At 31.4% G+C, this 14,002-nt stretch overlaps 1 protein-coding gene across 2 annotated transcripts; it reads right to left on the bottom strand.

The window, feature by feature from the left end:
* Window positions 1–891: 891 nt before the first annotated feature.
* LOC130440914 (ATP-dependent RNA helicase DDX3X) lies at window positions 892–13,174 on the bottom strand. Of its 2 annotated transcripts, XR_008909566.1 has the most exons (9): window positions 12,971–13,154; window positions 11,942–12,225; window positions 11,551–11,887; window positions 9,824–10,161; window positions 9,407–9,761; window positions 9,005–9,348; window positions 6,877–7,193; window positions 5,868–6,794; window positions 892–5,531 (listed from the first exon to the last, which is right to left on the bottom strand). XR_008909566.1 is itself a non-coding variant. In XM_056774288.1 (8 exons), the coding sequence occupies exons 1-8, from the start codon at window positions 13,013–13,015 to the stop codon at window positions 6,706–6,708; spliced, it is 2,109 nt and encodes a 702-aa protein (XP_056630266.1). In that variant the 5' UTR covers window positions 13,016–13,174; the 3' UTR covers window positions 892–6,705. The 2 variants fall into 2 exon arrangements, 1 of the variants encoding a protein (XP_056630266.1); XM_056774288.1 differs by having other exon boundaries at window positions 892–6,794; window positions 12,971–13,174.
* Window positions 13,175–14,002: the final 828 nt, after the last annotated feature.

Here is a 14,002-nt window from a genome sequence, read left to right on the forward strand (position 1 = left end):
GTTTTTTGAAATGGAAAAATGTATTTTAAGGAATGGTTTCCGCGCCATAAATGTTATAATTTTTAGGTTAACATAGGTTAGTATTTATTTTTTGACACGAATCAAAGTACCTGAAGGGATGGTTTCCGAGCCCTTTATATAAATTTTAAAATTTTTATGTTAAAATAAGTTAATATTTAATTCTTCAAACTGAAAAAAATACCTTAAGTGATGATTTAGGCGCCCTATATATAATTTATTACAATTTTTAGGTTGAGTTAGATTATTATTTGATTCTTCAAACGAAAAAAGTAACTTAAGGGATGGTTTAGGCGCCCTTAGTTAATTTATTACAACTTATAGGTTTGATTAGGTTATTATTGTTATTATCTGATTCTTTAAACGAAAAAAAGTACTTTAAGGGTTTCCACGCCCTATATATAAATATTACAATTTTTATTGTAAGTTGGGTTATTATTTGATTCTTCAAACGAAAAAAGTATTTTAAGGGGTGATTCAGGCGCCCTATAGACAATTTATACAATTTTTAGGTTAGATTAGTTTATTATTGTTAAAAAAATACTTTTAGCGCCTTAAATATAAATTATGACAATGTTTAGGGTAAGTTCTATCATTTGATTCTTCAAATGGAAAAAAGTACCTTAATGGATGGTTTAGACGCTCGATTTATAAATTAATACAATTTTTAAGTTAGGTTAGTTTAGATTAGGTTATTATTACTTGATTCTTTAAAGGGAAGAAAGTACCTGAAGGATTGGTTTCCGCCTCTAATATATATAAATATTCTTAATCATTGTAATTGTCTCTATAACATGCAAAAAATGTAACGAAATCGAAGAGGCGTAACCCAATCCGGATAATTACCAAAAATAAATAAAACAACAATAGAAATTTTGAAATTTTTATTAATTGATTTCTAACAGAACAAATTGTGTAAATGCATTAAAATTATAATGCTCTGTAAAAGATAGTGGAGCATTTTTCCATTCCTTCAAACTCATATTCCCTTAATAAATCAACGAAACCGATCTGGAGAGAAATGACACAAACCGAAAAAAAATAAAAAATAATATCCGACGAGGACGATTGTTTGTATCACGGTAAAGTCTCCAGTTTTCTATTTAAACAATTAAGTTGCAGTCACAGCTCCTCGTTACGTTATCTCGAATAACTTTTTTCAAATGTTCAGAATGTGATTTGTTCCACATTCAGTTAGAATAGGCACACATTTTCTAACTGTATCACAGGTAGAGTTAATTAAAAAAAATTGCTCTTATGTAGTAAAAAAATCGGTTTTTAAATATAAGAAATAATTTCTATTCCTGTATATTTAACGACTTAAATAAATTAAAAAAAATCTAGAAAATAAAAAATAATACAATAAAAAATATACAAATTATAAACGTATATTTAGTAAAAAAAAACACCTGGGAAGGGTCCAGTTTGAAATTATACAATACTAGAGCGGAATTAAAAACAGATGTTCAAAAATTCGGATGCTTGACCTTTATTTTTGTCCTTCACGACCTAGTACTGTTGTTAAGACACTAAAAGGAGCGAGCTAAAAACTTGATAATGATTTTTAAACCACCATGTTTCGTTATTGTTTTTTACCCCATTGGAATATGGAAAAAAATGCCATTTTTTTCAATATGTACTCAAAAAAATACACTGAAAATAAATATCCCTGGAATTATAGCTAAAAATCCACTGAAAAGTGGAAAAAAATCTTGCAATCGTAAAAATTACTGAGTTTTTTCACGCTCTTTCAAAAAATCATAGAAATTAAATAAAAATCGCACGAAAGAGTTTTTTTCTAGTATAAAAAACCATATTTTCAAACAATTTTCTTGACAATCACTTTTGACCAATTATCATCAATGAGTAAGTTGAAATTTCTGTAACCATTGGTGAACACACTGTTTACACTACCACTACACCAATTACAATGATTGACGTGCGTTTCGATAACTAAAATATCGTCTTCAGAAACTAGAAGTAAACAGTCTCTGAAGACGATACCTCGGTTATCGAAACACGTATCATACACTGTAATTATAAGTGTTGGTAGTGTAAATAGTGTGTTCAGTATCATCTGTAGGTGTCCGGCACGAGATAGGGGTATAAGGAAGACGGGGGAGAAAAGAAAGAAAGACCTTCATCGGCGATTTGATCCCACAGTTCCCAACTTAGCGATTCCTTGCCAAAATATGAGATGGGATGTTTTTAGGAGTATTTTCATAACTATTAAACAAAATGAAAGTGTAACAGTATAGAAAATCTTCCCGCCCAATTAAAACGACGTCCCGCGCAATTAGGACGATTTCCCGCGCAATTAAGACGACTTCCCGCCCAATTAAGACGACTTCCGCGCCTTAGTGCATCTTCAAGACGGTTGGCAACCCCTAGAAAGTGATATTACGATGATGAGAAAACAGTACTTAGAACATTATTTTAGAATTTTTCCAGCTCAAAAAGTGTTACCAAGAAAAGCTAAAACTCGCTTTGTAGCAATTATAAGTTGCTAGACAAAATTTTTGACAGCATTAATCATAAATATCTATGCGAGATACTATCATGATGTTAGATGTAGCAACTGCAGAAGACCAATGAGAAAAACGTACCGGTTTAAACAGCAAATTCAAAAAAGTACGATTTTTAAAAATTTTCACACTATTATACACTTATGTCACTTTACGAGTAGTCGTTCTATAATTTCAACTACATGATCTAATGACACCTACTGACGTATAACCGGTCAAATTAAATTCGTACATCACTAGAAAAAAATTCTATCGTCCTATTTTTCTAATTTGGTTATTTTTTTTCCTTGATAATATTATAACAATTTTTTTTACTAATCTCTTGTTAAGATTCGAAATTATTTTCATAAAAATCGGGGTAGTTTTGAAAAAACATTATCAAAATATAGAAGCTTCTCAAAAGGAAGACCGTGCCCACTCTAACATCTAAATTATCGACCTTATAAACTATTTTATTATTATTTTTTTTATATATATATATCTATATAAAAACTTAACTCTTTTTTTTAAATATAAATTAAATACGCTAAGATTTATCCGTCGCGTCAACGTCACTTGACTGTATTTTTATCTACGTCTCATAACTTTCCATTAAATTCGTCACAGCTTCGAGCTATATAATCGAGTTAACGATGATTATTCGCTTAGATCGGTAAAAATATCACAGTCAAAATGTACATAATTCTTAGCGCCCTAAATAGCTGTAACTGCAACGCTATTTGAGCCCTCTCGAAAAATCGACCTATAAGCCGTTTCCTGACAATAATTTCATAAACAACTCGTAGTATAGTGAATCAAACAAATCACCGGAATGTTGAAACTTTGTATATCAAATTTTGTAAGTTTTGAATTAGTAGCGACATCTATTGAAACTTTTCGATATATGTGAAAACCATGTCTCTCAGTGTAATTTTCGTTTAGTAATTTTTGGTGTACTTTCTTCTATTTTAAAAGATTCTGAGGAAATTATTTTGGAAAATTTGGTAAATTCTGAGTATTTTCCGCACAAAATAAGTTTTATTTCAAAATAATTCATCAAGAATCGTTCAATTTTCTTTTAGTCTAAATTTTCTCAGTTTTTAGTCTATTTTCTTCTATTTTAGAAGATTCTAAGGAAATTATTTTGGAAAATTTGGTAAATTCCAAATATTTTCCGAACAAAATGAGTTTTCTTTCAAAATAATTCATCCAGAATTATTCAATTTTCTTTTAGTCTAAATTTTCTCAGTTTTTAGTCTATTTTCTTCTATTTTATAAGATTCTGGTGAAATTATTTTGAAAAATTGGGTAAATTCCAAATATTTTCCAAACAAATAATTCCAAAATAATTCATCCAGAATCATGTAATTGTATTAATAAACAAATTATTTTTGAGAATATATCAAATAACTGTGAAATTTCTATATCGATTCATAATTTTTTTATTTAGTACAATCAAAATTATCATTACCTGTAAAAGGCAATAAAAAAATACAATCCTGATTAAATAGCTATAATGTAGGGTAATGGCAAATGGACAAAGCTACACAGGAATATATTAAAACTGATATTCATAATTGGAGAGGACGAAAAAATACTAAATCATAATCTCGAATTGTACAATCTGGTTTTTGCCGGGAAAATTATTCTGAGAAAAAAGACCACAAAATAAATTTTCGGGAACTTACCCATTACTAGCAAAGACAATGTTTTTACATTTATAAAATTACATTTTTGGTCTTACGAGGTTTTGATTTTGATCGGGATACAGATGTCAAAATTTGTTATTCGGAGAGTGAAAACAAAGTTTCTTGGTCAAGTAAAATTGAGAAAAATGTCATTTTTGAAGAAGAGTATCTATTCACAGATACAACTACACCACTAAAAATACATAATGCCTTTTTCGTCATTTTACACCAATGTCCCTTATGACAAACTCAAATCTGTAGAATGGAGAACGAGATATCAACAGATTTTGTATGAAAAATCTTTCGTTTAAAATTTTTGTTTATGAAATTATTCGATAAACCAGCTTCAGATAGAAAGCGTACTACCAACAGTTTACAAGAAGCATTTTATTTACAAAATTTCAAATTCCTCATTAAATATTTTCACTTATTAAAATTTCCAATTTCAATCAAATTGATTTACTATTCAAAAACTATCGGTAGTACTCTTACTATCATTTTCGACATTTATTAAAGAGAGATTTATATTAAAATTCTTTTTATTAATACACACTTCTAATATTCTTAAACAAAAGTTAGGAGCACTGCATGACAAGTTTTCATCTTTGACAGGAAATACAATTTTAGCTGTTTTGTTTCCGCAAACTATTGAAATACAAACTCTTTATATTATATTGGGAGATATTAAAGGTATTTTAATTCGAATGTGAGGCAATACATAGCCAATTGAGGTCAAAACGTGGATATCCGATACACTTAATTGTTCTATAGAAATAGAAATTGTAGTTAAAATTTTTTACGATGATAGTTATGCGACAAACTTTACTTTTATTTTGTTATATTTGATGGAAACAATGGAAAAACGAATACCGTTAGCGAAACAATACAGAAGAAGCAATTCGGGATATTAAACCTCACCTAACCTTAAACACTCTCCAAACATTAGCTTCTTCAACTTCGCTTCAATTGTTAGTGTTTATATGATTCCCTAAACGGCTCACTCTCGATTATTTTTTTACTCCACGTTATATGTGTGAAGTTACTTACCTCAATTATTTGTTAAGCTACAGGGAACATTTGGCATAATGACACATTGATATTGACCAATATTTGAAAAAACGTTTCAAATTTGAAGAGTTTGAACAGAACAGAAGTTAGTTGCTTCAATTGTTTGTCAAACTACAGTGAAAATGACACATTTACTTTGTTTAAAATTCAAAACCATCTCAAATTTGAAGAGAATATAATGTTTGATTGATTCCATAAATGGCTCACTCTCGATTATCTATTTGCTCCACGTTAAATGTGTGGAGTCACTTACCTCAATTGTTTGTTAAACTACGATGAAGATTTGACAAAATGACACGCTATTATTGACCAATATTTGAAAAAAAGTTTCAAGTTTGAAAAGAATATCAATCGAATGTAATGTTTGAGTGATTCAGTAAGTGACTCATTCTCAATTCTTTTTTTACCTCACTTTATATATTACTTGCCTCAATTGTTTGTCAAACTACAGTGAAGATTTGACAAAATGACACACTTATATTGACCAATATTTGTAAAAGCATTTCAAGTTTAAATAGAATTCGAACAGAATGTAATGGTTAAATGATTCATTAAGTGGTAACGGTATTTTTCCCATTAAGTTACTTACTTCAATTGTTTGTCAAACTACAAAGAAGACGAGGCAAAATGATACATTTATTTTGTTTGAAATTCAAAGCCGTTTTTAATTTGAAAGAATTTGAACAGAATATAATGTTTGATTGATTCCCTAAATGGCTCACTCTCGATTATCTATTTACTCCACGGTAAATATGTGGAGTTACTTGCTTTAATGGTTTGTCAAACTACAGTGAAGCTGAGGCACATTTAGTTTGTTTAAAATTCAAAACCATCGAAAATATTGAAAAGAATTTGAACAGAATGTAATGTTTGATTGACTCACTCTCCATGTTATATATGAGAAGTTATTTGCCTCAAAACATTAATATTATAACTTTTTAAATTTGAAAAACATATTTTTTTAAATCAAACATATCAAGTCCAATACTTACGAAAGTCATCGAAATATTTAATTTTTCAATAGTTTCAGCTAAAACTGTTTTTCCTCAAGAAAACTTTTCAATATTAAATCACAAAAATGCTCGTAATAGACCACGGAAAAAAGAAAAGAAAAATACACGTATTCTTAACAATAGTTTTCCTATTATTTTTGTTTATCAGTAAGTTTCCTATAACAAGGTACACAAGGAGAGTTTTTCAAAACGAAAACTGGGAGGAAAATTTTACTATTATCGTCAGGAGTTTATTTTCTGAAATAAATAATGACTTGAAAATAATAAATATATAGGGAAATTTTGGGTGGAGAATTGGAGAACGAGATAACACTGACATTAAAGTAGAGACTGGATTACTAGAAGTACGTATCGGGAGGTAAATAGGTACATGTTAAGTATTTTAATCTAATAATCTGTCGAGCTTAATTACTCTTAATTTTCCCACCAATCATCGCGACTGTTAGAGTTATTGTAGTTTCCTCCAAAGTTACTTCCTCTATCCATTCCTCCATAATGATTTCCTTAAATAAAGAAGATTTTCAACGTCTCAATTATAAAAAACTTTTTAACGACTAAAGATTCATGGAAAAAAGTTTATTTTACCTCCGTTTCCATATCCATTATTTCCGTATCCACCGCCACCACTAGATCTTTGCCCTCTTTGACTACCACCTCCGGATTGTTGACGATAATCTCTGCTACCAAAACTTCCTCCTCCGCTATTACCATATCTACCTTTCCCACCTCTTCTACTTGCGCTAGGTACTCTACCATCGGCAGCTACACTCTCCAACCAACTAGGATATTCCTGTTTGGCTTCAATTAATAGATCTAACATAGCGCTAGACAGATTTCTGTTGCGGTCATTGAAGAATGATGTTGCTAGACCTAAATTACCCATTCGGCCTGTACGTCCAATTCTGTAAGTGAAAATGTACCATTAACAGATTGAAAATCTCAGCAGATCTTCGAGTGACTGTTTAAAAATTTGCCAGTACAGTAAAAATATTTGAAAAAAGAAAGATAAACTGATATAATTCGCAGTCAATTAGTAAAAGCAGCACTTTTACAATTGGATGAGTCAAGCATATTCTTTCTGCAACAGCAAAGCAATTTCTTGAAATGCTGGGGCTTGTTGGAACCTTGTCAGTATGGCTGAAAAGGTGCAAAAAACGGCATGGTATAAAAAAAATTAAGGTACGACGTACAAGCGTCAAAAATATAAAGTTTCTTTAATCAGAAGGAGTATACAACGGTGATGAGTCAGGATTCTTCTTGGAAATATGTGCCAACACGAACTCTTGCATTTTAAATCGAGAATTAAGTCTCGGACTAAAGCTATTCGTCATTGGAAAATTGAAGAAACCATTTAAGGAAACAAGAACTGAGAACCTCCCAAGACATTATTTAAACCAAACGAAAAATTATATGATCCAAACAATATTTAAAAAATATTAATTCCCCAAGTTAGAACATATTTAGAAATTCGCCCTAGAAAGCTGTTTTATTAATTCAGAATGCCCCCAATGATCTTGAAATATTCTTCAAAGATTATACGAATCTCGATGCCATTTATGACAGTGCAAGGAGGTAAGTTCAGAAAATCAACATTATTGAAGTCTTGGCAAAATATTTTCCTAATTTTGGAAAAATCTTTTGGTAGAATCTCAAAGAGAAAGAAGTTTCTGTTCAGGATTTAGCAAAATCGGTTGCTGGATGGAGAAAATTTTGATGAAGATAATATCAATGAGTGGTTTGACTGTGATACTATAATCCACACACCTAATTACTGAACCAATTGTAAAATAAGCATCAACGATGAAGACGATAAAGTAGAGAAAGTGATTATAACACTCGGTGTCAAAATCCAATCCCAAATAAAGAAATGTTGGATGCAAAAAAAAACATAAACTTTTATGAGTAAAACATCTGTTTATGTTAAATATTGAGTGAATAAATTGTTCAAATACATATTTGTGTTAATTCTTTTATTTATTTTTATAATTTTGTGGATTATTTTCTATTAATTTTGTTTTATATTCATTGATACTTGTAAAGTTGCTCTGGGTATCGTGTAATCGACCATATATCCTGATTTTTTGATCTGATACTGTCTCTCCCTTAGTATTACTTTTATCCAAGCTTTAGTGCTCAGATACACAGCAGGAACTTACGAAATCTAAGAGAATACCTCGTGATAGCTCACCAACGCTTTGGATTTTGTATTTTATTTTTAAATCTGAATAAATTGTTGTTTTTGTGTATGGATATATGACCAAGAAAAAAAAAGCAATTAAAAATGGCTAAAATGTGTTGTTTATTAAAAAACTAAGCAAGTACTCCTCGGTCTATTTGGCAATCTAAATGAATACACCCAAATCAAATCTATTGTGATAATGGTCATAAAAAAATATGAATAAACACTCCAAAAATTATCTAAAACTCAAAATGCTCCTGCTGTAGACAATCTACTTGAAATATGGAGACTGAAACGAGCTGAACCATTTGAGCTTGTGTGTGAAAAATTAGTGTAAATCAGAGTCAGATCTGTGCAAGTTATCAGATTATAAAATGAAAACTTGGACATCAGATGACATCTAGATTATAAACTTTTTGAATTAAGTGTGAAAATATATGAGAAAAAGAAAAAAACTTCTGGTTCTCTTTAAAACAATATCCACTTTAGCTCTATTTGTGATCAAATAACTACTTTTATTTATTATAAATTTACCGGTGTACATATTCTTCGATGTCGGAGGGTAAATCAAAATTAATAACGTGTTTGACGTGAGGAATATCCAATCCTCTGGCAGCAACAGCGGTAGCAACCAAAATCGGAGTATTCCCTGATCTGAATTGCCGAAGGGCGTCTTCTCTTTCTCTTTGAATCCTGTCACCATGAATCGATGTTACAGGATAACCTTCATTGTGCAAAAATTCTTCCAAAGCGTCAGCCCCTTTTTTCGTTTCCACAAAAACTAGAGTTAAACTTTCTGCCGAAGGTTGTTGCAAATCTGCAACGTTCAATAGATCCAATAAAAATGATCTTTTATCGTGTTCTTCTACCCACACCACCTAAAACAAAAAAAGGTTTCTAGAATAAATTCAATTTAAAATAAACAGAAAGACTTACTTTTTGGGTAATATTCTCAGATGTACTTCCTACTCTGCCAACTGCCAAGAAAATATAATTATCGAGAAAATCCCTAGCCAACATTTGGATGGGAGATGGAAAAGTTGCTGAAAACATCAAAGTTTGTCTTTCACCAGTTTTTGGCATAGTTTCTTTTTCGACGATACGTCTAATTTGAACTTCGAAACCCATGTCTAACATTCTGTCGGCTTCGTCAAGTACAAGATAACGACAATAATCGAGTCCGATACGTCCTCTGTCTATTAAATCGAGTAAACGACCAGGAGTTGCTACAAGAAGGTGGCATCCGCGTTCTAATTCACGCACTTGATCGCCTATATGAGCGCCACCATAACTGTAAAAAAAATTCTTTTGATGTATAATGAAAGACTGAGATATTTTTATAATCATACTTACACAACACAAGGTCTAACTCTCGACCTATAAGAAAATTTTTTGCTTTCATCATAAATTTGTGTTGCCAATTCTCTAGTTGGTGCTAATACCAACCCTAGAGGGAACTGCTTGCGTCTGCCTCTACCATGCTGAATATTTGGAGGACCATTTTCAAACATCTGATTCAAAATTGGTACAAGGAAAGCGGCCGTCTTGCCAGATCCCGTTTGCGCGCACGCCATTACGTCTCTCTTCGATATGATAATCGGTATAGCATATTTCTGTACCGGAGTAGGGGAATCGTAACGAGCCATAGCAATATTGCTACGAATTAGCTCTGTCAGCTGTACTTCCTCAAACTATAACACCCAAAAAAAATGTCGTTAAAAGTTTCCTTAAACATTCAGAAAATGCTCACCCAAAAATTTATATTCATATTAAAATTTGAATTGGTAGCCTAGGAATTTTGTTATTATACATTAAAAAGAAAATAGTTCGTGCTTTGAAGACATAGTTCACAGGAGCGGCCAGTTTGATCTTTTATTCTTTCCCATTTTATTCACTACTTCTTTCACAGTTTCAACCAAAGTTTTTCTTAGTCTTCCTCTATAATTTCACCTACTACTTTGGACTCTGAAAGTTCTTCTCTGTATTCTTATTTCAAACATATATATCTGAATTGTTTAGTTTTTGTCTATATGTTTCATATCTTATTCCATTTTTTTGTTTTACTTTTCATTTTCCTGAGAAATCTCATCTCATTTATATATATGCTATTTGATTTAGATTCAATGTCCATGACTCACAGTTTAATAGAACTCACTACATTTTTCAAAATTTCTTTTTTAATGTTTTTGGTACTTCCTTATGCTTTATGATGCTTTCATTACATTGAATAATTTACCAGCTTTCCCAAATTTTTCGTCTATTTCCTGCTCCAATTTCTACCTAGATATTTATACCTCTTTACTTGTTCAATTTGTTTTCCCTGCATTTGAATATCATGTACTTCTTGCTATTATCATGTCCTCAGTTTTATTTGTATTTAGTTTCATATTCATTGTAATATTTCTAGGTTATGTTGTAGATCTTCTTTATAGATATTGGCTTCATCCTCCGAGACCCTATATTGAATATTTATCATCTGATTCTTTACTCTTTTCATTTGTTTGATCTATTACCACTAGGAAAGTAGTAGGTTTCGTACACATCCTTGTATACTCTACACTTTCTATTTTTTTTGCTTTAATCATCGTTATTGTTATCAGATCTATATTAAGGTTATAAAGTATTTTAAATATATATTCCCTCCTTATTTGGTTGAAGGCTTTCTCCAAATTTATCAAGCGTAAAAGATTTTCTGTATCTTTATCTATTTACTTTGCATTTAATTAAATTGGGTCGTTTGTGCTTCTTCCATCTCTAAAGCCACATTGTAAGCCCTCTAAAGTGATTTTGAATTAACGTATTATTTTCTCCACTATTGTTATAAGTATAACACCTCAGTATCTTTTGCAAACTGAATTAGATTATTTAGATACTCTCGATGACATTAAAACTCCAATTAAAGAAGAACACAACAACCCTCAAACTATAGAATCTTCTGGAAACTTTTAGAAAATTTCACTTAGTGCTTACATGGCAAATATAAACAAACATCAGACTGGACTAGATAAAAAATAATAAATACTCAAGGGGATAATATAAAGTTGGTGATTCATTAAAAAATACTGAATAGAAAAACTCACAGATGTAATGTGACGGGGGACTCTGTCTCCAGTTGCCTCCACCGGTATATCTTCATATTTACTAAAATTAATTCCAGTGTTGCCAATGCCAAACAATTCTTGTTCGATGCGTTCGTCTCTTGGCATAGGGATCGTCCAATCGCTTTCGGAAGAAATGTTCCTGCGGTTTTCATTCCAGCGGCCACCTCCACCTCCATTGTCATTCCACCTACCGCCCCCATCTCGATCGTTACCTCTTGAAGAACGCTCTGGTTCCTGCCAGCGATCATTGCGCGGTTGAAGATCGGTGTTACGGTCCCTGTCCCTGTCGTTATTGCGTCCACTACCCCAGTCATGCCTATTAATAAGGAATATACTCATATTCTCAAATTTACACGGGGTAATTACCTACCTGTCATAAGCATCGCCGTTTTGAAAATCTCTTCTATTCCTTGTATTAAAACTAGAAAAATCCCCACCCCTATTATCTTTTTCTCTGCCAAAGTTTCTGCTACCTCCTCTGCTGCCTCCTCTATCTCGTGAATCGAGTCCGCTACGATCTCTGTCGTAACGATCTTTATCGTAATTATTATCAGAAGATTGTTGAGATTGTGAAGACTGTTTGTTGCGTAAGTGCGGGGGCACGTACCGGCCGCTGCTGCTCGAGCTGCGACTCTGCAAGTCCAGACCAGCAAACTGGATGACAAACAAAGTACCATAAAAATAATGTTAGAACATAGTAGAACTGAATATCTTTTTAAATTTACAGAAACATTTATTTAATTTGGCCTTGATCATTCCAAACTATTATACTGTGCCAAATCTTGGCCGGAGTTTAACCCTAGTTAAATATAGAAAAAAATTTCTGTTTGATAATGGTTTTGAAAAATAAATGTATTTTGAAGAAAATTTTCGCAACCTCAGTTACATATATACATTGATCATCTCAAAATCAAAGAAATTAGTTACTAATTTTTTCGTCCTAATCAACATTCTTGTTTTTATATGCTATAATAGCACTGTCGCGAATTAATAGATTTTTTTAAAATCGACAATAAGGATCATTCAAGCATTCACCACCATTAGTAATAACATTCATATAATCCCATTAAATTTAATTCAGAAATAAATTTACGTAACGATTATCAAATAACGGCTGATATTAGGTAAGATGATTAAATTGTTTAGGGAAGACCTTTGTTATTTTTAGGTAATAATCTAACATGAGAATGAGAATAGGCTATAATTACAGTAAATAAAAAGTATATTAACCTTATCATAAATTCATTATCAATGTGATGAATCATTAAAATAATTCATTTAGTATTTGGAATGACTACGATCAATAGTCAGATCGGAAGAACCTGCGACCTCCATTGTCAAGTCTTGTGGTCATAGAACGTGGTAAATGATGCGAAATTTATAATAAAAAAACACTTACTTGCTGCTCTAGACCTGATCCATTTTGGTTGGGTGCATTACTCATATTATAACAATTCAAGACGTGTAATAGAAGTTTTTTAATATAAAAACTTCCAGCATATATTTCAGGAAAAGCGTTTTTAGTGAATCACAATATCACAAAAGCCGTACGTTACGTTCACACACGACACAAGTTGTGAAATGTCAGAATGTCAGCGACTGCGCAAGTCAAAGAGGTTCCTGGTGGATTTTGGGAATGTTTGCTAAAACTATTCTTGTTTAGAGGGTTTATTAGAATGTTGATGTACGAAAATTTATGGTACAAAATTTATGAAAAATGTTTAAATGACATTGTGTTACGTCAAAGAAAGTATAACTAGATTTTCTTTGAAATTCGTAGTGACATCTGACGTCTTTTTTGCAAAGTATATATTCGTATTCTATTTAAGTGGATAATTTCTTCTAAAATATTAGTAATATTTAAATAAAATACTACGTTCATTCGATAGAGTGCAGTGTAACTTTTATTTAAACAACAGTTTATAGAGATGGAGGAAGAAGGCAGTAAGACTTTATTATGAAAGATTAGCAGATCATTCATACTTTTTTAACAATATTGTTTGTGGATCAAATTTAAAATTGATTCTGAATCAGTTAACCAATTTAAGATCATAGTAATGCGAATGATTGATTTCGAAACTATTCAACTCTATTAGCGGTTCTGATTCCGAATCAGCTTATGAACCGATCACATGCAAACTTTCAAAATTGATGGTCGCAGGTCGATTACTTCTCCCCCCTAAACTGATTGAGATTCAGATTGGTCACTTCGAGAATCCTGACGTGACACATCCGCCATATTGTCATGGTAGACAAGAAATCCTTTTTATCATTTGTGCATAGAAAATTGATTGTGTCGGCTACTTTTCTCATTTGTATGAATATGTTTGGACACAGAATGAAAATAAAACACCACTACGATTAATAATTTTAAATGTTTGTAAAACAATATGGCGGCTGATTGTGGCGCTTGATACTTTCTCTATGGACA

This window comes from Diorhabda sublineata, chromosome 1 (assembly GCF_026230105.1).
Source record: "Diorhabda sublineata isolate icDioSubl1.1 chromosome 1, icDioSubl1.1, whole genome shotgun sequence".
NCBI lineage: Eukaryota > Metazoa > Arthropoda > Insecta > Coleoptera > Chrysomelidae > Diorhabda > Diorhabda sublineata.